Source organism: Equus przewalskii, chromosome 1, assembly GCF_037783145.1.
Source record: "Equus przewalskii isolate Varuska chromosome 1, EquPr2, whole genome shotgun sequence".
NCBI classification, from domain to species: domain Eukaryota; kingdom Metazoa; phylum Chordata; class Mammalia; order Perissodactyla; family Equidae; genus Equus; species Equus przewalskii.
This window is the reverse complement of record NC_091831.1, coordinates 28,530,227-28,556,245: the sequence shown is the minus strand read 5'-3', so window position 1 is coordinate 28,556,245 and position 26,019 is coordinate 28,530,227. Positions and strand designations below refer to the sequence as shown.

The 26,019-nt window shown below is 34.7% G+C and overlaps 1 protein-coding gene across 13 annotated transcripts in view; it reads left to right on the top strand.

Annotated features, from left to right (window-relative positions):
• The window catches only part of BTRC (beta-transducin repeat containing E3 ubiquitin protein ligase), a 167,035-nt gene that overhangs the window by 80,647 nt on the left and 60,369 nt on the right, over window positions 1–26,019 (top strand). For 8 of the 13 annotated variants that reach the window (XM_070608801.1, XM_008520887.2, XM_008520889.2 and 5 more), the window contains 2 exons: window positions 9,221–9,298; window positions 23,317–23,406. In XM_070608801.1, coding sequence (XP_070464902.1) covers window positions 9,221–9,298; window positions 23,317–23,406 — 168 coding nt within the window. The remainder of the gene's footprint in view (window positions 1–9,220; window positions 9,299–23,316; window positions 23,407–26,019) is intronic. The other 5 variants (XM_070608819.1, XM_008520891.2, XM_008520888.2 and 2 more) reach the window with 1 other exon arrangement.

The window sequence follows — 26,019 nt, the reverse complement described above, 5'->3', positions numbered from 1 at the left end:
ACTTCTTGAAAGCTTTAACTGGTGGATCTTGTTGAAGTTCAGCAGTATAGGGAAGCTTTGATGTGGTTGTGGTTTAATAGAGTATGTCAAATGATAAACATACTGGAGAAGCAATATGCATGAAAACATGCAAGAGAATATTATGAGGACACTTCGGGTCCTCTCTAAAACTGGTCCTGGAATAGGATTCTTCAGTTAGCTTCTGAACTTAAATGACCTAAGTTTTCCCCCATTATATCCTAGAAGGATTAATTAAAATTAGTTTAAATATACACACACACTATTTTATTTTGTCACCTTTCATTGAAGAGTTTGAATAATTTTTTTTAAGATTTTTAAATTTTTCCTTTTTCTCCCAAAGCCCCCTAGTACATAGTTGTATATATTAGTTGTGGGTCCTTCTAGTTGTGGCATGTGGGGCGCTACCTCAGCATGGCCTGATGAGCGGTGCCATGTCCGTGCCCAGGATTCAAACCGGCGAAACCCTGGGTCGTCGAAGTGGAGCGCGCAAACTTAACCACTCGGCCATGGGGCCGGCCCCGAAGAGTTTGAATAATTTTTATCCATGTAGCTAAGTGACCTTTTAACCTTGTGGAAGGAAAATTGTCCCTACTTTTGAAAATTACAAATCATATATATTTGGAGGCTATAATTAGCTCTGAATCATATAATAAGCTAATGGGAATTATATTAATCTAATTACTAATTTGCCAGTCAAGCCCACTATATAATGTTTGCAACTAGCTATTAGAAATTGGTCTCTAGGTCTTTTTCTTCACATGAGTTGTCATTCTAAATGATGTGAACAAATGATTCCATTTTTTAAATGTGTTCAAAATCAGAGTTATAATTCACCACAATTTACCTGCTTTGCTAAAATGATATAATTTTCCTGGTTACATAGCCCTTTGAATTCTCCCAGTCAAGAATGTGGAAAATGTTACTTCTAGTTTTGGAGCGGGTTATTTTGTTTATAACAGATGTCTATTCAAACAGGCTTAGGCTCTAACCTTGAGCAAGATGCTAACTCAAAGATTATTATAAGTCATTATGAGTAGCTTGACTTTTCATCACTGTGTAAATTAGTTTAGTTTTTCATTTGATTATATAATCAACTCTTAATTATCCATGTCATCAGGAGTTGTGTGTTCAAATAGATAACTGAAAACAGTAAATAAGCCACTTACTAGGTCGCAGAGAATATTGCCCCAGCCATAAACCTGCTGTGTGCTACCATCAAAACCTCTCTACTTCTTGTTTTGGACACCAAAAAAACTCCGAAAAGTTAGGAATGCTTTGCTTATCCACAGAAGAACTTTTCCTTCTTAAGTACTGGCAGATTGTAACTGTAAAGGACCAGGTAATAAATATTTGAGGCTTTGTGGGCCATAGGATCTCAGTCGTGACTACTCACCTCTGCCATTGTAGTGTGAAAGCAGCCATAGACAAAAGGTAAATGAATGGGAGTGGCTAAGTTTCAATAAAACTTCAATAAATAAAGTTTTAGCTTGCTAACTCCTGCTCTAAATTATCATAGTGGCATTATAAGTGGTGAAATGGTAGGACTGTAGTTGGGCTATCTCTTTCAAGTTTCTGTGCTATGAAAACCATTTTTAAAGCTAGCTGGATGGTGTGGATATAGGGTTTCAATTATTAAGCCCTTATTATCTGTGTATTATGTAATGTGTTGAGAGGTAGAGGGAGCCACAAAGACTTCGCCCAGTAACCTTTCAACCTTATTGGGTAGTTGAGAATAACATGCAAACATTTATCTAATTAAGTGCCAAATTACACATGTGCACCAAGATAAAAATGTTAAGGAATTTCCAGTAGAGTAAGCTGGAGTAGTTGTATGGTTTCTTAGAGAAGATGACAGTTGAAACTCATTTTAAGAATGGATAGGACTTGAATAGATTAAATTTCTTGTGTTTATAGTTGTCAAGTGAACTAGACTAGAATTAAGGATCCTTCAGCCTGAAAATTTTAAGATTATATCACATGTTTTTGAGACTGTGAAGAGACTTGCTTAACTAGGGCAGAAAATGTGTGTTGAGGGAATCAACTTTATAATGTAGCAGAAAATTCTGGAAGGTCTTGATAACTAGGCCTAGAACTTCATATTTGATTTCATAGAAATAAAGAGCCATTAAAAGTTTTTGAGGAAGAGATCACCATGACAGTAGTGGTGTTTAAGAAAGAAAAATTAATCTGGCAATAGTACTCAATCCAATAAACATGTTTAAACTCACAGTATGTTCTCACGCTTTGTGCTGAGCCTTTGGGAAATGAAGATGAAAAAAACTGGCCCTGCCCTGAAGGGAACTTACAGTGTAGGGTGGGGTTGGTAAGCTTGTTCATTTAGAGAGGTAAAATATAAAGCATAAGTGCCAAAATAGAAATCAAGTGCTAATTCAGAGTAATTAATTTCAGCTGGGGTAGGTGGGGAATGGAGGGGATGAGCATAGGCTTCTCAGAGAAGGTATAATTTTAGTTGACTCTCGAATCAGAATTTTAGTAGATGAAGAGATCGGGAAAGAAGACTGTTACACGTTGAGGAAATAGAATTAGCAAAAGCAAGGGAATGAGAGAGTGCTCTTCTTATTTTGGAGAATGATAATGTCATGTAAATGGTGCAAGAGACTTTGATGGAAAGGTGAGTTGGCCAGATTGTGGATGCTATACTAAGAAGTTTAGACTTATCCTGTAGGTGACAGCAATAAAAGGTTTTTGAACAGGGAATAAGATCTTTTTAGAACGATGATTCTGACAGTAGTGTATAGAGTGGACCAGATACAGATTTAGGCAAGGATGTCAGAAGCCTATCTCAATAGTAATAGCACTAGTAAGAGGTGTTGGTGGTCTAGACTAGAGTAGAGGCAGTGGAAATACAAAACTAGAGTTACATCTACTAAAATAGACGATCCAAAGGAAAAATTGAAGACCTGAAATTGGCTAGATACATTCAAAGGAAAAAAGAAAACGTGAGGAGAGGGTGAGTAAAAGTTGACTCAGAGGAGTCAGGTCAGGGATGGAAAGAAAAACTGGGGGAGAAAGAGCTGGCCTAGAATGGGTGAGTATGGTAAAAGAGTGCTTTAAATTTGGATATGTTGATTTTGAGACAGGTTATTTAAGTTTATCATCTGAATACTTTTTAAAATTTGATTCCGTTTGCTTTTTTATTCACCCCCAGGTTACTTCTGGAAATATTTTATCCAAAATATATCCCCGAGATCTAATGCATGAGCTTTAGCAATATTCCACTTTATTGGCTTTTTCCTACCCAAATCTCTGTTACTATGTTTGCAGGTGTTACAAGACAAACGCTTCCAGTTTGAAGTTAAATTCAAATTTGTCAGTGAGACCTTTATTTTGCCCCCTTTCATTCTAAGCTAGTAAGTGCTGGGCTAATAGAAATATTTGAGTTAATATAAAAGGTAACAAGTTATGTAGTATCTTTTTCAGAGACATTTTAGTATAATGCTACTGTTTATACAGTATTGTTATTCCAGCATTATAAACACATTCTGCAAATGATTTACTATAATGAAATGTTCCATCTGAGTATTGTGAATGAGTTGGTCTGAGCAGTCAGGTTTTTCTAGTTGGCTCAGGGTTAAGTGGTAGAATATAACTTTTATTTATATTGATGGACTTCCCCCTCCCCCATTTTTTCATCTGACTTCTATTTGACTTCTATTTTTCCATTTCTTAACATATTTTCTTCTAGGTTTCATCTATTTTGTTAATTTATATTTTGACATAATTTTAGCTTCACACAAAAGTTGAAAGATTAGTACAAAGAATCCCCTTATACTCTTCACGCAGATTCTCCATATGTTAACCTGTTACCACATTTCCTTTATCTCTATTTACACATATGTATATATACTCACATTTGCTTACTTATTTTTTCTGAACTGTTTGAATGTTAGAGACATAATGTCCTTTTACCCCTAAATGTTTCATTATATGTTTCCTAAACACAAGAACATTCTTTTAAATAACCACAATACAAATTATCAAAATCAGGAAATTGAATGTATAAACGAACTGTGGTACATCCATACAGTGATACTATTTGGCAATAAAAAGGAAAGAACTACTGATACATGCAACAACACGAATGAATCTCAAATGTATTATGCTAAGTGAAAAAAGACAGACTGAAAAAATTACTATGTGCTTGCATTTTATGATATTTGGGAAAGACAAAATTATTGAGACAAAAAAATGAGTGATCATTGGAGAAAGGATTTGACTGTAAAGGGGCAGCGCAAGGGAATGTAGGGAGGGATGGAACTGCTTTCCATCTTGATTGTGGTGGTAGTTATACATCTGTGCTTTTGTCAGAACTCATAGAGCTAGACACCAAAAATGAATTTTTCTGCATGTAAATTTAGAATTGGGGAAACAATCAGGAAATTAACATTGATACAATGTTATTAGTTCATCTACAGACCTTATTCAGATTTTTCCAATTGTTCCAATAATGTCCTTTATACCATTATTTTGTAATACCCACTCAATAGTTACCCATCAAAATCAGACAAAATAGAGGGTCAGGAGAAAGAAAATTTGGGATATGGGCTAGATAGTTACTACTTATCCTGTTAGGCTCAGATCAGTATTTTTCACTATATAATTCAGTATAGAGGAATTTACCATCAATTTTGTTTCAGCTCCCAAAAATAATCTCAGATCACAAGCTGCATTCAGTTGTCATGTCTAATTTCCTTTAACCTGAAACAGTTCCTTAGTCTGTCTTTGTATTTCATGACCTTGACATTTTTTTGTTAAGTACAAAGTAGTGATTTTATATGATGTCCCTCAATTTGGGTTAGTCTGATGTTTTCTCATAAGCACATTGGGTTTATGTGTTTTTGGTAAGGTAACCTCAGTAGTAATAACACATCATATCAAGAGGCACCTAATGTTAAGGTTGTGTCTGCCAGATCTCTCCACTGTGAGGTTACTGTGTTTCTTTTTGTAATTATTAAATATCTTATGGAGGAATATTTTGAGATTATGTAACCATCCTGTTATTTGTCTAACTTTCACCCACTAATTTGTGTGATGAACCTTACTTGCATCAATTAGTTGCCCTTAAACAGAACTTATTTGACATAACTTAGCTTGAAGACCCAGGGCAATTGTGAACATTGCTTACTGGGGTGCATCATAGATAAAGATACAAGGAATAACTGTGCTGCTGAACTCTCCTGGGTGATACTGGAGAGCACACAGCTTTGAGAACCACTGAGGTGACCATTTAGATATACATGGCTATTTCATCATTCTCTCCACTCTCAAGACTATAGAGCTATTTATCTCTTATTCACTGGTTTTCTGGCTCTTCTCTTCACTTTTAGGAGGGTACCTTACTCCTTGCTTCTGATATCATGACTGTTTAATGACCCTCCTCTATTGTATATAACAACAGAGTTGAATTTTTAGTGCTGATTTGGTTTCTCATGGTGGATGGTCATTGTAAAAAATGTTGGATTAATCTATCTAAAAAGAACTAGCTATAACAATGCTTGTTTTTCTTTTTCCTGTTTGTTAAGAGTTACTCTTTTGAACAACACAACCTATGTATATCCTTTGCCCTCATGGAGTGGAGAAGGGAAAGGAGCTCCTCTACAACTCTGTGTTCTGCTCTCAGATAGTCATTATCCTTTAGCTCCCTTCACCTGTTCCTACCTTAGACCGTCTCATAATACCCACTCAATAGTTCCCTATCAAAATCCAGCTAAACTAGAGGGTCAGAAGGAAGAAAATTGTGGATACAGGTGAGATAGTTACTACTCATCCTATTATGTTCAGATCACTATTTTTTTTTTTACTATGTGATTTAGTATAGAGAGCTTACCATCTATTTTGTTTCATCCCAAGCACCTGTAGAGTAAAAATGTGATTTATAATGTCTTTAGTATAACAAGCTTCCCCCCAAAATTATTTAGAATTTCAAGTTTATAATGATATTTTAACAAAACATAATTAATTTTGAAATATAGGACCTTACATTGAATTAAACAGGTTTAGATTATCTGAAATGGTATTTAAAGGATGGCAGAACTTCATGGTCTGGGGAATAGTCACTTGTAAATTATAAGTTTATAATTGAATACTGGCTTAATTGAATACAGGCTTAACTTTTTATTATATAAGATTTAATTTGGGCATTTAAAACATTGATCTATACTTTAAGAAAAGTTAAATATACAAATTGATTTTATGGGTTTAATGTTGACCTTTTCCCTCCTTTGTCTGATTCTCCTATAATGGCAAATATTGCTAGTTTCCTTATTTGGTATGCCTTATGATCATTAACTCTACTATATCTCTCCTTGATTTTTTTGTAGATAGTCTACATTTGTTTTTTTCAAATTAGGAAGAAAAAGCAATTGGAACTTTGAAGTTATTGACTCTCTGTCCCTTGCTTGTAACAAAGCATGTGTTTTCTTCTTTGTCTTAATTTTAGGGATCTTTACCTTAAAGTGATCATCACAAACGTAAAATATCAAGTTAAACATCATAAGAGAGTTCTACCCAAAAGGAGCACTTTAGAGTACTGACCTGTCAGGCCCACTACAGGTGACACACAAGATACAGGTGTTAGCCACAGAGTGCAAGGGCCTTAAAATGACACTATAAATATATATACACACTATTTTTCCTTTAATATATTTTTAAATATAATATTTGATACAAACCAAAAAAAGTATAACTAATATCTAAGTTTAAAACAGTTATGATCCTATATTCTACCAATGATTTTATACTCATATGAAAATTTTCAGATAAATTCATATGTTGGAAATAATTTCTGGATCTAAAAATACAGTAACTCCCCAGTTAGAATGTGATGAATATATGTAATGTAGTGAATTCATTAACTGCAAATTTGAAAATATTAACATGACAAATGTAGTTGTGGGAAATAGAGCCCAAATAATATGTATTTGGATTTTCTGTATTTTTGCCTTGCAGATAGTGATTCACACGGTATTGATTGCTAGATTTCTTTTCTATTTTTTTTTAAGAATTTGGCGGCATTTCTTTGGAAGATTGGCCCTGAGCTAACATCTCTTGCCAGTCTTCCTCTTTCATTTTTTCTCTCCCCAAAGCCCCAGTACATAGTTGGGTATTCTAGTTGTGAGTCACATTCTACTTCTTCTATGTGGGATGCCGCCACAGCATGGCTTGACAAGCAGTACTAGGTCAATGTGAACCTAACTACTCGGCCGCAGTGTTGGCCCACTTCAGTTATTTTTATTGTGATAAAATATACAACATAAAATTTACCATTTAACCATTTTTTAAGTATACAGTTCACTGCTACTAAATACATTCATAATGTTGCACAACCATTACCCCCGTCCATCTCGGTAACTCTTTCATCTTATAAAACTGAAGCTGTGTACCCATTAAACAGTAATTCCCCAATCCCCACTTCTCCCAGCCCCCGGCAACCGCCATTCTACTTTCTGTCTCTATGATTTTAACTACTCTAAGTATCTCGTATAAGTGGAATCATACAGCATTTATCTTTTTGTGACTGGCTTGTTTCACCTAGTATAATGTCCTCAAGGTTCATCCATGTTGTAGTTTATGTCTGGCTTTTCTTTCTTTTTTTTTTTATAAGGCTGAATACTGTCCCACTGTATGTATATACCACATTTTGCTTATCCCTTCATCTGTCAATGGACATTTGGATTGCTGCCATATTTTAGCTATTGTGGATAATGCTGCTATGAATATGAATGTACAAATATCTCTTTAAGACTCTTCTTTCAATTCTTTTAAGACTCTGCTTTCAATTCTTTTGGGTGTCTATCCAGAAGTGGAATTGTTGGATCATATGATAATTCTATTTTTAATTTTTGAGGAACCGCCATACTGTTTTCCTTAGCAGCCGTATCATTTTACATTCCCACCAACATTTTACCAGAGTTCCAATTTCTCAACATCCTTGCCAATACCTGTTGTTTTCTGTTATTGTGTTTGTTTTTTGGTAGTAGCCTTCCTGATAAATGAGAGGTAGTATCTCCTTGTAGTTTTGATTTACATTTCTGAAATGATTAGTGACGTTGAACGTCTTTTCATGTGCTTGTTGGTCATTTGTATATCTTCTTTGGAGAAATCTCTTTTCAAGTCCTTTGCCCATATTTGAATTGGGTTGGGTTTTTCTGTTGAGTTTTACAACTTCTCTATATATTCTGGATGTTAATCCTTTATCAGATATACGATTTGCAAATATTTTCTCCCACTCCTTGGGGTGCCTTTTTATTCTGTTGATAATTTAGAACACTGAACTCACTTTCAATTGGATTGTTGTTTTTTCCTTCTTCTTAAGTATTTAAAAATCCCATTGATATTTTAGGGTCTTCTAGCTGCTGTTTGAGGTGATAATGGCAAGAATGGACTCTAATCCTAAACTACTGATTAAATGTTGTTTTGAGCTAAGTATTATGCTACTTTTTTGGGGGGAAGATTAGCCCTGAGCTAACATCCACTGCCAATCCTCCTCCTTTTGCTGAGGAAGATTGGCCCTGAGCTAACATCTGTGCCTCCCTTACTCTACTTTATATATAGGAGGTCTGCTACAGCCTGGCTTGACCCAGCGTGTAGGCATGCCCAAGATCTGAACTGGTCAACCCCGGGCCACCGAAGCAGAGGGCGTGAACCTAACTGCTAAGCACCACCAGACCGACCCCTATGTAGCATTTGATAAGGAAAAGAAAATCAAATCTGAGAAGAGGAGGAAGAGAAAAAACTATTTTTTTTTAGGATCCAGACTTTGAGATCTTGTACCAACCAAACATTTACTATAGTTTAAAACTAGTTATTTAAAAGAGAATGTAATAATCATGGTTTAAGTTGTTATCAGCTAAATGTAGACTGGAACTTTCTTGTGTCCAGTGTCAGCCTGCATTTTCAAAGAACAATAAACTAGACTTCTAATGAATATGATCTGCTGGGCAGTGCTTAAATATAGATGAAATACTTTCCACCTAGATCCCTACATACATTTATATACATGGGCATATATTTTCATTTACATAAGTGTATGTCTGTATGTATATAAATCTTCAAATGAATAAATGCATAAATATACATGGTATTCTAGCTTACAGAATTAGAAATGTAATCCAGTTTACTCCCACAGAATAAGATTGAAGGTAATGAGAACTGAATTAAAGCTTACTTTCTTTCACAGAATTCCTCAGAGAGAGAAGACTGTAATAATGGCGAACCCCCTAGGAAGATAATACCAGAGAAGAATTCACTTAGACAGGTATGAAATTCAGTCTTACTTAAAATAAACAGCTACCACAACAAAACAAAAGACAGGAAACTCTCAATTTGCCATTCGTTAAGCACTGGAGCTTAAATTAAGAGTACACTGTAGTTGGTCTGGCTGTAGCCATCAATTTCAATGAAGTAACATTGTTTTTCCAGCCATTTAAAAAATATCCTAGGTATACAAGACAGTCAATTGCTTACATGTAGTGAAAAGAAAATTTAAAAAAAAATGTTTCTTGTTCAGGAAAAATAACTTGAAATGCTTCTTAAGTGCGGATAGTAGAATAGTTGACTTTAAGCCTTATTTTCCTATTAAGATTCTTCATACATTTTTTAAAAATTAATAACCAGAAGAGATCTGCCTATAGTGAAGTTAGCTCCTTTTAGTCTGCATAATATTTGTTTGCTTTTTCTAAAAGTAAAAGCCATTATTGATGACATCTTTTAAAAAAGTTTTACTCACTACTGTGCCCCTGTTCCCCAAAGGTAACACATTTTACTTTGAAAGTTCAATGCCTTGGTGCTCTCTTTTTAAAATTAAAATGTCCAAAAGCATTTGGTAAAAAAATTTGCTCTTCTCACTGCCTGTAGCAACCTCTAACATCTTCCATCTCCCAGTGGCCAAAAAGTAAGTTCTTATAGTCTTGCCAGATAATAGGTATACCACCTATTCATTTTTAATATAAAATTAAATAAGATGAGCACCAGCAGTAATAAAAATAGTTTTAATCTACTTGCATTTATAGCATTATTTTAGGAAAAGGTAGAAAAGATCTAGTATTTGTTGAGCACCCTCCATGAAGCTGATACTTATTTTATTTAATCCTCATGATAACCCTGTAAAGTTGCTAGATGTGATTTCCAGTTTATAGGTGAAGAAAATGCAGGCTTAGAGAGGTTAGATGACTTGTTTAATTAGTCACTGATTTGAAACCCATATCTCAGTGTTACCAAAGCATTTCTACTTCTACCTTCTGACTACAGTTTGTATACAGCGTTAACTTAGGGGAAAAGTACTTGAAACTGTGACACACTCATTTTTTATTTACTATATCTTAAAAACTTTTTGGATGGGCACTTTTCCTTTTTTTATAAAAATAATTATGTAGTAAGTAGAATTGAATCAGTTCAGGAAGCTTTGTAAAAAAAACCAAATGATCAGTAATTGATATTGTGCAGTTACAACTTTAACTATTTGGAGATAAACACCTGATCTGTAAATCTAAATAAATAGAACAATATTGAATAAGATAAATTTGGAGATGGAAACATTCTGCCCACTATACAGGAACAACTGTCAGCAAACAATGACACGACAAAAAGTTTTGGCAACTTTATTTAAGCTAACAAACGAATTTTCACTCTGCAAAGTTATAAATTAATTTTAATAGGCTGATCCAGATGGTCCATTTGGAAAATGGATAGGCTGATCTGTTGAAAATTAAACTAAATTTATCTCTCTCATACTTCAAACTGAAGCAAGAGAGAGAATCGTGCCTATTAAGTCCAGCACATACAGATGGACCAGCAGGTCACACATGGGACTAATCTGATTCATTTTAAAAATAAATGCATACATTATTGAATCATTTTCTACTTGCAAGATCTGTCGTGTGCAGTATTTGAAAGAGGTTTAATGTTGGGTTTTTTTCATTGCTTTTTAGCAGGTTTGCTTCACCCCCTCCACTTTAACAACTGTTTTTGGTTTTGTTTTTCCTCCTAGTGCTCCAAAATGATTTTTCTAATATCTGTCATTTAGTGTTGAGATCCAAGCTCTGGAGATTAATTAGGTCATGAGGCTTTTCCCCCCTCCCTTCTTTGTAAAGGGTTTTATCTCCATTCTCTTTGTGAAGAGCATGAACTCAATGTTCTTGGAAAGAGAAATGGCCTTTAGAAACAGGGAAGTAGGAGATCCTCCTGGGGCCCTCAGAGTCTTTTAGCTTCTGGGTGTTTTAACAGCCCCATGAATGCAGATTTGTAAATTTATTGCAGTGCCATCTGGTTTTTTGCTGGAACCAGATTACTGTTGGCTTGTGTCTGTCTATTGTGGTGGTCACTCCCTAGGAGCTTGCCCTCTCAGTCTTAGGGAAGAGTGATGAATAGCAGGGGTCAATAGAAGCGGGTCACAGGGCAGCTGTCCAGGACTGCCCTGAACTTGATTACCCCACTGCTGATTTTTTTAATGTAGGACATAATATAGAAGCTGTTTAAACTCGCTCTTTTCTCTATTGCATATGACAATAATGAAGTGCCATTTGCTCTCCCCTCCTCCTCCCTTTAGTCAAGTTATATAGATAAAAAGATGTCAAGGCTGCCTTTTACCTAGAGTTGACGTAAGTAGGATTTGCATCACATAGGCCATCTCTTGAGAATCTTTTGCAGATATTTCTAATGGGATTTCAGGAACTCTTTCACCATTGATTTTAAAATGCTCTATGTTCCAACAAGCTTAGTATTGTTTAAAACTAATTTTATAGATTTCATATATTATTCTAAAGTACAGTTTTACCATTGTTGATAGGATATGACCACTGCATGTTAACTTGGAGTTTTTTAATTATTAGAGGAGCTGAAAGAAAGGTTACTATATTTCTTAGAGACATTAAAAGGATAATAAAGGACTATTAATAATAAACAACTTTAAACCAAAAATTTGGCAACTTAGATGAATGGGCAAATTCCTTGAAAAATACAACTTACTGAAACCGACACAAGGTGAAACAGAATTTGAATAGCCCTATGTCTATTAAAGAAATTGAATTAATTATCAAAAGGCTTGTATGGTTTCTTTGGTGAATTCTGTCAAACATTTAAGGAATAAATAACACCAATCTTATACAAATTCTTTCAGAAAATAGAGAACAACACTTCCTGGCTTGAATTTTGAAGCCACCATATCCATAATTCCAAAACCTGACAAAGACATTTGCAGAAAAAGAAAATATTGAAGGGCAAAGTCAGGAGAGACTGCTCCCTGCATCACCGAGTCATTTTCTATCTCTGCTTTTCCATTTCATGTCCAACAGCAGAAGGCAGGAGAGTTGGGAAGGGTGTGGGGGAAGAAAAGCAATCTATCCGTTTAATTTTCTAAGTTTCAGAATAAATTTCTCACCTTTTGGCATTAAGTATGAGTTTTTATTTAAATGATGTACAAAGTAGCTACAATTTTCTTTCTACTTTTATTCCTAAAATGTGAAGCCAATGAAACCATTGCAACTGTTTTCATAGCTTTTATTCATATCTGCAAACAAGGGCAAAGGCCTGGGAGGATACATGGAAGTACTCTTACTTTTTGAAAATGTAGCCTTACATCATGCAACAACTTCTTTGCTTCACATTGGTGCTAATAGGATCTGTCAGCCCTGCCTTTCTCTGTAATTCAGTAAATTGTGACCTCTATCTAATCCTTCCCCCAACCCCCATTCCCTTTGTGTATGTGTCCACTTACCATCCTGAGAACGTGGGCAGTGATAAATAAAGCATTGAGTAGATCTCTCTCAACTCTTTGAAAGCAGCATGATGCCAGGCCTCTAGTTATATTTCTTTAAGTGTTTACGTTTTTCTGTATTCTTTCTCTTGTGTAGCTGGAACCCTGGGGATGCAAAGCCATGAGAGAGGCCAAGAAGCTAACAAAGTAGCTGTCTCCCTTGTTAGCTTGTTCCTTTATTCTTTAAAAACAAGATAAAAACCATCTGGCTCAGGGCATTACATTTTCCTCCCCCATGCACCTCTATAGATGGAAACTTCACCTGCAGTGAGGGTTTACATTGATTAGGGAGGGAGCAGTAATTCAAGCTTCCATCCTCTTCGAGGATACTTTGCAGTCTTTAAAGGTGCTGACCCACTGAGTTAAACTGTCAAGGGAGGATAAAAAAGTATCTTCATCCCAGGAGGTAACAGCTGCCAGGTTTTCAACACCTTGCACGCTGCTGGAAAAATGTCACAATTGTCAGCTGAAAGAAAAATGACTCTGTTGTCATCTTCTGTTAATGACTGGGCCTTATGAAAGGAACTACATAAGCCTTTTAGAAGGAGTAAGTAGCTGTTTTCCTTGCCTACCCCGACCCACCACACCAGATTCCTGTGTTGTTCTAAACATTACCTTGGAGTAGATCCACAAAACACAGCAGTGAAGAACTTAAGGTTAAAACAGCCCAGTGTAAGCATGACGCCTGATTGGCATAGCTCCTTTATACAGTCGGATGAGTAGGAGGAAAAAGCACATCACTAACACAGAAAATGACATTATAGTGTGTATTAACAAAACAACAACAACAACAAAAAGTCATTCATAAGCCAGTGAACTGAGAGAAAACATACTGTATTTCTGCTCTTTGGAGGACAATTTGTTTTCAAGCAACATCCAGATGGGTAAATACCATGACATTTCTTTTTTCAAGAGAGTTGCTTCTTTTCTTCCTTAAAAAAAATCAAACTCACTGAATTTACTTCCTTTAATAACTCTGTAATATTTGTATATGATGGCATTCCCTTCTTTCTGATTTGATTGATGAGGGGAAAAGGTTTAATGAAGTCCCTGATATCAGGCAGGCAGGGTTTTTTTCTATTTGTTTTAGGTTAGTCATTTTAATTGTATTGAGTAATTAGAAGGTACACACAGCCAAGGGAGCTTTGTTCTGATAATTGCTCAAGAAAACCCGTTCCCTGTCTGCCTTTGCTTTGTGTTAAGACATTTCTCCCTCTAGTGGCAATAGTAAGCACTTGGACTCGGCAGTAGGCAAGGTGTAATTGCAATATGACAAACTACACTTAAGGGACTGTCTTGTAAATACTTTAGTTTGGGGTTTGGCATTGTTTCATTATATATGTGTGTGTTTTCCCCTATGAAACTTCCTACTTCTTTTTTATTTTTTTTCCCCCTGAAGATGTTTATTAAAAAAAAAAAAAAAATCACAGTGCATCCTGGGTAATGTTTTGCAGCTTGACTTAATTTTAGTCATCTGTTTTAATTACCTATTTATAAAAATGCTTTTGCATTTGTAGACATTATTTAATACTTTGGAAGAAGCACCTCATTTGAAATAAATAAATAAATAGTACTTATTTTAAATAGTCCATGTAACAGACCTTAAAGGTAATTAATGTAGGTCTCTTAAGTAAGACAAAAGTGATCTTTCCAAATCTGATGAAGTGATTTGTTTATTTAACTTCCCACTTCGGCTGAATCCTTCAGAGTCTAATAACTTTTTTTTAAAAACATGGTTTGGCAATTTCTGTCTAGCTACAGAAACCCTTCTTCAAAAAGAAGCAATTTAATAACCAGCTTTCTTAAAATTACTTTGAGGAAGGAAGACTGTATAGGGGGTTGGTGTTTTGTTTTATTTTTATTTCAGTGTAATCATTCTTTGATAGATTGTGTAATCACTGACTTAGTAGAAAAAATATTATTGAACTCCTGGGTTGCAATGACCATAAAAAGTGTATTTTCATATAGAGACTTGAGATATTGTGAATAAATTATAAAGGAAACAGCTTATATGCTGGTCGAAGTCCATATGGGCCCACTTCATTTTGTGTTCAGTGCATAATCTGGATGTACTATTAAAAAAAAAAAGAAAATGGAAAAAAAATCGTATTGTGCCCAGTTGTATGAGTCCTTTAAAAATCTACCCTAAGAGCAACATGGAATTAGATCAGATACAGCTTGGCATCTATTGAACAAGATTCGGTAGCATTAGCGTGGCATTTTTAAACCCAGTTTCAGCTTCCCTAGATGTCTCTTTGTCGTTTGCTTTTTTCTATCCCATATGCTTGCTGGGGACTTGATTTGATGTTACCATTTATCTGAAGGTCCCTGTCTCCCCGCTCTCCGCCCCCCAATCACTAGCCATTTTCATTATACTATATCTTGTTTTGCTATAGGGCTGCTGAACGGATTTCTTAAGCAGCTTTTTGCAAGGTTAAAAGAATGCAGCCTGGTAACAAGTTTGTGTCATTTTAAATATATACCTTCTAGTAAATAAGAAGAAGTCTGGCAATCAATCCCTTTTAGTGTGTTATATGTTTCACCTGACAACTAAACCTTCTATTGATTAGCCATTACTTTGTTAGATAATCCTATGTCATTGAATCCATTGTAAAAAATTAAACTCTTTAAAATGTTTTACCCTAGCAGCAGTGTGAAAATTGAAAACTTGTTCAGAATTACAGCCTGCTTTCACAAAGAAGGTAGTTTTCAGCAAGGCTTCTTACTGGTTTATGCTTATGTGCTTTATATGCAATATAAAAACGTATTAAAGTACTCCAACGCAAAACTCTCTGCCTCTGGTTCAGCAATGAAGCTACCTTTCAAATGTTGCATGGGGACAGAACCTATCTTGCCTATGGCTGTTTTACTCACCGGCTTGATTTTAGCCTGGAAGGAGTCTTACAACAGTAAAATATTGAATGTAAAATATGGAATTTTTTAGCTTCTTTATTCCAGAGTGATCTAAGGACTGTGGCAAATTTTAGTTTACTAATCTATGTGACTTCCTTGCCAGTTAAACAAGATAATATACCCATTTTACAGATGGAATGTCTAGAAAATAAAAACCTATATATAGTCTTACTCTAGAAGCTCCCATAGGCCTGGAACAGATTCCAGAATCTAATGTTCCCCTGAGTGTGTTGTACTCATTTCTGAGGGGGAAAGGAGTTTTGGAGGAAAACCAAATTATTTTGTTACGTGCCATGGCTATTTTTTTCCAGAAAAATAGCATAATATTTTTATTAACTGCACAAACCTCTAGTGCTTTTTCCCGTAAAATGTTAACTGCATATTTTAATATTTTTATTGAAATAACATTTTTGTACAGTGAGTTTTGTGGATATTAATTGTATAGGTCTGTGAATTTTTGATAAGTCTGTCCACCTGTGTAACCACCTCCCCAGTCCAGCTATAGAACATTTTCATTACCCAAGAAAGTTCCCTTGGTCTCCTTCCCAGCCAATTCCCTCACCTCCAATGAATCAAACATTGATCAGCTTACTGTCTTAGATTAGTTTTGCCTTTTCTAGAATTTCGTGTAATGGAATTACACATTTTTGGGGTCTGAATTTCCCTTAGCATAGTGTTTATATGAGATTTATCTATGCTGCTGTGTATATCAATAGTTAATTATCTTCTACTGCATAGTATATTCCATTGAATAAATATGAAGTTTGTTTTTCATTCTTCTTTTGATGGACACCTGAGCTATTTCCCTTTTTATAAATGAAGTTGCAATGAATGTTCTTATGTAAAGATTTTTTGATGAGTGTGTGTTGAATACTTATTCATGTGCTTATTGGCTACTTAGATATTTTCTTTTGTGAAGTATCTCAGTTTTTTGCCATTTTAGAAAATTGCATCGTCTGTCGTCTTATTGTTGAGTTGTAGAACTCAACTATATTGAGTTCTAGATAGCAGTCCTTTGTCAGATATATGTTCTGAATGTTTTCTCACAGTCTGTGTCTTGTCTGTTTATTCATGATGTGTTTGGATGAGAAGTTTCTAATTTTTGAATCAAGTCTAGTCTATCAATCCTTACCCCATGATTATGAAGATATTCTTCTAGATTTTCTTCCAGAAGCTTTATAAATTCTAGCTTTTACCTTTCAGTCTATGATCCACCTCACATTAACTCTTATGTGTGCTGTGAAGTGGAGTTTGGGGTTCATTATTTTCCCCATACTTTTATTCAGTTGTTTTGCCACCATTGTTTCCCCATTGAATTACCTGGGTGCCTTTGTCAAGAATCAGTTGACTGTTCAAGTGTAGTCTTATTTCTGAACCTCCTGGAGAGGAAGTACTGCTGGACGCAGAGCAAAGGATGACAACGGGTGAGGCCCTGACGAACCGCTACTTCGAGTCCCAGCACAACACAGAGGACGAACTCGAGGTCCTCTATCTTTTCAGAGGCGTCTGTCCTTGCACCAAATGCTACACTGTCTTGATTATTGTGGCTTTATATAATAAGTCTTGCAATCAAGTCGTGTGAGTCCTACATATTTTTTATTTTTAATATTGTTTTGGCTATGCTAGATACTTCACATTTCTATATAAATTTTAGGATCAACTTAGCAGTTTCTATTAAAGTCTGTGGGGTTTTGATTTGGATTTTATTGAAACTATATATCCATTTGAGTAGAATCAACCTCTCATTAATATTGAGTCTTCCAGTTTGTAAACTTGGTATATAGCTCCATTTATTTGTCTTTTAAAATTTTTCTAAGCAGTTTTTTTTTACTTTTCGGTGTACATTTCTTGCACATAGTTAGATTTATTCTTAAGTATTTAATGTTTTCAATGCTATTGTAAATTTTTTTTATTCTCTAATCGTTTGCTGCTAGAATATGCAGATATAATTGATTTTTGACTGTTAACACTGTTTCCTGTCATTTGTGAATAAAGACAATTTTATTTCTTCTTTTCCAACTTATTTGCCTTTTGTTTCTTTTTCTTGCTTTGTTTGAATGGCTATGGCCTCCCATGTAATGTTGAATAAGTGTGATAAGAAGACATCTTTGCCTTGTTCCCAATCTTAGAGGGACACTTTTAATCTTTCACCATTAAGTAAGATGTTAGTTGAAATTTTTTTAGATTCCCTTTAAAAGATCGAGGAAGTTCCATTTTATTCCTAGAGTGCTGAGTTTTTTAATGTTGAATGAATGGGTGTTTAATTTTGTCAAATGCTTTCCCTCCCTTATCCTCTTAATGTGGTAAATTATATTAATTGACTTTATTAAGAATTTTTGTGTCGGTGTTCATGACAGATATTGATCTGTAGTATTCTTTTTAATGTCTTTGTTAGGTTTTGGTGTCAGGGTTATGCTGGCCTCATAAAATGAGTTGGGAAGTCTTCTCCTCCCTCTCCACTTTCTAAAACTGTTTGTGTGTGATCCTGGTGTTATTTCTTCCTTAAAATTTAATAGAATTCACCAAAGAAACCACCTGGGCCAGAAGTTTTCTTTATGAGTAGATTTTTTTTTTTTAATTTTAAATTTACGTGGAATAATTTTTTTTTTTTTTTTTTGTAAGGAAGACTAGCCCTGAGCTAACATCTATGCCAATCTTCCTCTGTTTTTTATATGTGGGACACCACCACAGCATGGCTTGATGAGCGGTGTGTAGGTCTGGGCCCAGAATCTGAACCCACAAACCCCAGGCCACCAAAGCAAAGCGTGCGAACTTAACTGCTACACTACTCAGCTCGCCCCATGTGGAATGATTTTTAATAGCAATTTCAATTTCTTCAATAGATATAGAGCTATTCAAAATTTCTGTTTCTCATTGTGTCAGTTTTAGTAATTTATGTCTTTCAAGAAATGTGTTCTATTTTATTCAACAGATTGTAATCTGTTAATGTCTTTAATTTTATTTTAATATTCAAATTATTCCATATTGGTCTGAGGGAGCACCTTTAAGTTGGTGTCTGTGCCCCTCTGGCGTGTCTCTATCATTCTCTGAGTATTTCCAAGTTTTTCTTGTATTTTCCCTGTCCAATCCTGGAATCAGCCATTTCCCTAGGGGACTGTGGTTGCTTTTAGTGCAGAATGGTATTTAGAAGCCAAGATTTAAACATTAACATTTATTTTACACCTAGATTTCTTTATTTTGAAAAACACAAGTTCACATTGATACCTCCAGTTCCAATCCAACACCACAGGATTTGTTCTAGATTTCTCCCTTTTCATATTTGTAATTCTCTTTCCTAATAATAAGAAACCTGGTTTGATATTTTTTCATTTCAGCACTTTAAAAATGTTGTTCCCTGTTCTTCAAGGCTTCATAATTTATGGTGAAAAGTCTGCCATTGTTTATATTGTTGCTCCCGTGTATGTAGCATCCCTTTTTTCTTTGGCTGCTTTCAAGGTTTTGTCTTTGTTACTGGTTTTTGGCAGTTTGACTGTGTTGGGCCTAGGTCCTGTGTTCTTTGTATTTAATCTCCCTGTGTTTGTATTAATTAATTTATTAGTTGTATTTGTATTAATCTCCATTTAATCAGTGGTTTTCACCAATTTTGAGAAATATTTGGTCACTATTTTTATAACTTTTTTTGTGTTCCATTCTCACCTTTCTTCTGAGTCTCCAATTACACATGTTAGATCATTGAAAATTGGCCCACAGATGACTGAGACTCTTCAATTTTTTTCTTTTCCCTCTCTATTCTTCATTTTAATTTCAATTATCTGTCTTTAAATTCATTGACCTTTTCTTCTGCCATCTCCAATCTGCTTTTAAGCCCATCCAGTAAACTTTTAATTTCAGATAATGTACTTTTCAATTCTAGACTTTGTATTAGGTTCACTTTAGTTTTTTATATTTCTGGTGAAAGTTTCCATCTGTTTACTCTTTTTGACCATATCTTTCATTTAAGTTGTTGAACATATTTATTATAGCTTCTTTGGAGTCTTTATGTGCTGATTGTTACAACTAGGTCATCTCAGGGTCATTTTCTATTGGTTCCTTTTTTCTCTTGACTGTAGGTCCCATTTATCTTCTTCTTCTCGTGTCTAGCAGTTTTTGATAGTGAACGTTATAAATGATACATGGTAGAGATTCTGGATTCTTTTATCTTTCTCTGATTAAATTACTGGCTGATCTCAGTGACTTCGTGGAGTCCTGATTTTACATTTGTTAGAGCAGGTGTATTTTGGTTTTGCCCCTAATCCTAAGGCAGATCCCTTAATCCTAAGACTTACTCTTTAGTTTCAATGCAGGGTCTTTCCAAGTTTTCAGTGGAATGTTTGAGATGCTTATTAAGCCCCACTAATTTAGTAGGAATCAAATTCTAAACTCTGTCTCCCCTCATGGGCAGCAGCTGGAATCTCTACTAAGATCTTTCAGTCTTCTAAGTATTGCTTTCCATTGAAATCTTTGGAGTCTCCCATTCATGTATGTAATTTGGGAGTTAGCCATGGATTTGAGGAGAATTTGTAGGCATATTTTGATGCTTCCTTCCTCCCCCATGGCTCTTTCTTTTTTCTGCGATTTCTCTTCTCAGTTTGTGGCCCCTATGGCAGCTCTGAACTCCATCCTCTGACATCTCAAGCCAATAGACTGTGGCTTTCTAATTGAATTTTAGTCACCCTGCACCAAGTAGACTGGTAAGTACCCTCAGGGAAAAAGCTCATAAACATGGATCTTACCCAGTGTGGTTCTCATCTTTCAAGATCAGTCCACTCCTCCCTCCAGTTCCTGCCTACTTTAGGTCAATCTCCAGTGCCTTTAAGTATTATTTTAAAATACTTTTTCCATGGTTTATAATTGTTATCTGCAGGAGGATTAATCCAATACAAACACCTCTGCCATCATTGGAAGCAGAACTCTTTGGCTTAAAGTTTTACTTTATTTGTTAAATACCAATTACTTGATAAATGTCTTTTAAAAACACAGTAAGTTTCCTTAAAAAAAATTTTGTGTTGTCTGTACATGAATAGTAAATGTTTGTGGTATTAGTAGTTGCAAAAGAAGTACTGAACCCTGCACCTTGAATATATGTGTACCAATAGTCCCTATACACTAATGTCAAATGATCCAACTTGTTCTTTTAAAATATGTGTTTTGAAATAATTTCAAGTTAAATGACATAAGAATAAAACAGGATAAATTTTTAAAAGTTTAACTTGTTTAAAAGGAAACCTAATTTTATAATATTATTTGTCTCCATTTTCTTAAAGTGTATTTTTATCCACCTAGGCTCTTTCCAAAGAATGATAATTGACCAAAAATTAATTATTTAAAACATTTATGTTTCCATTGCTGATAAAATAAATGAATGAATGAATGAATAAATGGGGGAGAAATCGTAGCTTTTTTCTTACAGAATAATCCTAGTTAATAAATGTAGAAGGAAAGAAAGAAATTTAAAAATCACCATTAGAAACACCATGGTAAAAATTACTATAGGTAAGATCCGCAAATGGATGCTAAAATTAGCAGGCAAAAGTTGAAGCAGGAACAGAATATTTGCATAGTCTCAAAATATTTCCATCAATATATTTGGTAATTCCTAAAGGAAAAATAATAAGTTTACAATGGAGAACCTTGGCAGACAAGACCTTAGGCCAGTGATCAGGGTTAACATCACCAGAAATACTTGTCAACATGCCTCCTGACTTGGTGCATTGAGAAGGGCACATCACATCACCTCTGTGCTATCCTTCCTAATAATATATAACCTCATTCTGATCATGAGAAAACATGAGACAAACCTAAATTGGGGGACATTCTATAGGTTAACTAATTAGTACTCTTCAGAAGTGTTAAAGTAATGAAAGACAAGAAAAGACTAAGGAATTGTCACAGATTAGAGGAGACTAAGAAAATATGACAACTAAATGCAACGTGGGATCTTGGATTAGATCCTGAACAGAAAAAGAACATTAGTGGGAAAAGTAGTGAAACTCAAATAAGTTCTTTATATTGTACCAAGTTAATCCCTTAGTTTCGATAAATGTTCCCTGGTTATGTAAGACATTAACATAATGGGAAGCTGGGGGAAATGTATACAGGAATTCATAGCTATTTTTGCAACTATAATGTCGAGCTAGAATTTTAAAAAGTGAATTCTTTCCTATTGTTGGTTATAAGCAGTCACCTGTATCTTAAGATTTTTCTCTTTAATTTCAACACACACATTTATACTAGTAGTTCTCACAGAGTGTTCCTAGACCAGCAGCATTAACATCAACTGAGGACTTGTTAAAAATGCAAATTCTCAGCAGCTCTGGGGATGAGACCTAGCGATCTGTTTTATCAAGCCTTCCAGATGATCCTGATGCATGCTAAAGTTTGAGGACCATGATTCTTAAGACTAAAAGGAAATATTTTTATTAATATATTGGCCAGTTATTAGTAGTGTTTGCTTACCATAAAACATAACCAGTATTTTTTAATTGTGGTAAAATACATGTAACATAACATTAACCATCTTAACCATTTTTAAGTGTACAGTTCAATAGTATTCACATTTTTGCGTAACCATTACCACCATCCATTCCCATAACTCTTTTCATCTTATAAAACTGAAACTGTATACCCATTAAATAATAACTCCTCATTCCCCCTTTTCCCAGCCCCTGGCAACCACCATTCTACTTTCTGTCTCTGATTTTTACTACTCTAAGTAACTCATGTCAGTGGACTCATACAGTATTTACCTTTCTGTGACTGGCTTATTTCACTTAGCATAATGTCCTCAAGGTTCATCCATGTTGTGGTATATGTCAGAATTTCCTTCCTTTTTAAGGCTGTATACTATTCCATTGTGTGTATATGTATATGTGTATACACATATACATATACACACACACCACATTTTGTTTATCCATTCATCCATCAGTGGACACTTGAGTTACTTCCATGTCCTAGCCATTGTGAATAATGCTGCTATGAACAAGGATGTACAAATATCTCTTCGAGACTCTGCTTTCAGTTCTTTTAGGTCTATACCCAGAACTGGAATTGTTGGATCATATGGTAATTCTATTTTTAATTTTTTAAGGAGCCACCACCATACTGTTTTCCATAGCAGCTGTACCATTTTACATTCCCACTAACAGTGCACGAGGGTTCCAATTTCTCCACATCCTCACCAAGACTTGTTATTTTCTGAGTTTTTTTATAGTAATCATCCTAATGGGTATAAGGTGATATCTCATTGTAGTTTTGATTTCCATTTCCCCAGTGATTAGTGATGTTGAACATTTTTTCCTGTGCTCATTGGCCATTTGTGTATCTTCTTTGGAGAAATGCCAACATTTTTGAATAACTAACCCTCCCTCCTTCCATACATAGAGTGAAGCTACTGCTGCTCACATACTTGTTCATGGGCACGTCGGTGGCTTTTGTGGGCTCTCACTTTCTTTGCTTCCCCTGTCTACCTTGTCCCTCAGCTCCCATAAATCTAGAATTTACACATAAGGTCTATTTGTGTGTTGATTTTGAAAATAAGGCAGAATTTGAAAATTGTATATGACCGTATTTTAATATTTAAACCTGTTTTCAACAAATTCTCTTTACAGACTTACAACAGCTGTGCCAGACTCTGCTTAAACCAAGAAACAGTATGTCTAGCAAGCACTGCTATGAAGACTGAAAATTGTGTGGCCAAAGTAAGTAATATTATTCATCAATGTATCATAAGAATCCTTTGTCTGTAGACATCTTCAACTCAGTATTGCTATTAAAGACTATTACAGGATTATATATTTAAAAAAGAATACAGCAGGCATCATTTTATATAAAGCAGATTGCAAGTTGGAGTCTCTCTCTCTTCAAGTGCAGCAGATTTTTTTTTATTATTTTTTTCTGGTCACACTTTAGGCTAATTCATATTTTTTGCTTGACACTAGTTATGGATTATCACAAATAAAAAAGATTTCTGTACAAAAATGTACACTTATTTTTGTAAGTTCATTTACGGTTTTTAAGTGTAATCAAGTATAGAGCACACCATTGAAAGGATTATGAAATATGCTATAGAAAATCCAATCATTATATCACTATTATTATTTATTGAGTGGCTAATGATAGAAGTATTGCTTTTTATGATCTTGAACTGAGTGGACAAGTATATTTAATCATGCATATAACCAACTCTTTCTCATGTATAAATGTGTGCCATATCTATAGCCTACATACAAAAATAACCTTACATATTAGAGATCTTAGGATCTAATAATCGTTATCAACTATGACTCAGATTTTCTAAGTATCTCTAATTATTCAGGAACTTTGACCTAAATTTAGATATCAGCTATGTTGATTTTTCCAGGAAGAGGTAAAATTCCAATATGAACTCTGTTTCTAGATTTTTACTTTGCAGAATTACTGCCTCTATAGCTATTCAGAGACTTGTCACTGTTAGAACATTCCCAACTTTAACTACTTTTGTTTAATCTATTGTACACTCAGTCTCTCAGTTACTTACTGCCAGGCCTGGTATCATGTAGTCTCCATCCTTTGCTACAAAAATCAGACAGCAATATTTTTTATTTTTTTAATTTTATTTCTTAAAACATGCAATAGTCTCTCGACCTACTTTATCAACTCAAAACATATCATACAAAATATAATCATTAGAAATGATCCATATAAGAAAATGTCAGAATTTATTTAAAATTATAGTTTAAAAAGATAGAGTTAATCTATTCTGTTTCTTTAATTAGAATGTCTTAAAAATTTGCTGCAAGCTATGAATATTATAAATTTTACATATATTTATTTTTTCAGTCATTTAGTTACAACTAGCAAGTGCTGATTAACACTATTTTATATCCCTTTTTCTACATTGAGATAGAGAAGCAATTATTTAGGCCTTTAAAAATAATCTTTCTCCTTTTTGGCCATGCTGCTCTCAGTTTCACAAGTTGATGACTTCTGGCTAAACAAGGTAAAATCTTAGCATGAGCACCGATCCAAGGACAGGGTGACGATTTTAATGAGTTTCATTGCAAGCTGGCCAAGTGAGCATCTGTTCCTTTTGTTTTCTCCATACTTTGGAAGCCAGGATCTGTAAGCTACGTAGTTATGTTGGTGTGTATCTGTATGATGTGGGTTTTGTTTTACTCTCCTACCCTCTACTTCAGTGGTGCATGGTTAGAAATCTTCTGGCATCTGGCACAATGGCATAATTTCTTCTATGCTCTTGAGTGAAGAAGTAAGTTTTCTCTTTTCTGCTCATCAGTCTGTTTTATTTCCTCCCAGATGGTGACCTTCTCATTCCATTCTTGCTTATTTTAACATTATTCTGACACCTGTATCCTTTCATCGTCTCCTTAAATAATTTAATAATGATTTCTATTATTTCCTATTGGAGTCCACCCAAATTTCTGGTTCCTTTTATTGGTCCACGTTGTGTCTTCTGGTTCATTGCTTCAGATTTGAGCCAAGTAATCAGTTGGTCAATGGCAAATAAAAAACATACAGCTGAAAAAGTTTTGTTCTTGTAACAGCCTCCAGTGAGATGCCAATAACATGGGAATAGGGAAAGAGTTTTCTCTTTTTTATTTACATATGTTATATGTATCTCATGATTCTGTACTGTTTCTATTGGCCTCATTTATTGCTTGACCTTTGTAAGGTAATGACTTGCCATTATTTTTGTAAGTCTGCAAGCTTGTCTGTATTTCCTGCTCCTCTTCACCTTTAGCCCTTAACTGAATAGTTTCATATACTACACTTGATAATGGCTGCAGTGGTTTTTAACTTAGTACAAGTATCTGTTGTTGATTCAGATTGTGCTCCAAAGTGGCTTTGAATGTCCAACCGTCTCCATGTGAGAGCAACTATAACATAGATATAGCAACCATTTTTGTCTCTAGTTCAAAGCAACTAATTCTGATAAGAGTGACTTTGGTTTGGGTGGAGATAGTAGTTAAAGGCCAGAACTGTATTACTGAATGCTGCTTATATGAGTTTTAGAGAACACATTAATACCACTTATTTCCCTTAAAAACAGCAATGTTATTATGTTCAGACCCATATAGTATCTTTGCCAGCAATATCTTACAATAAATGTTTTACAATAGGTCTATGAAAAGGGACCCTTAGTTCTCTTTAGAATACAAGAAAACAAAGTTGTAAGACAGACTACAGCCACCATAGACTAATAATAATCTTTTGAATCTCTAACTTGAATAATGAGACCTAAGAAAAGATTTAAAAATAAAAATGAAGGAGAGGTCATTTTATTGATATGTTAATCCAAGTAATATTTGGAGGCA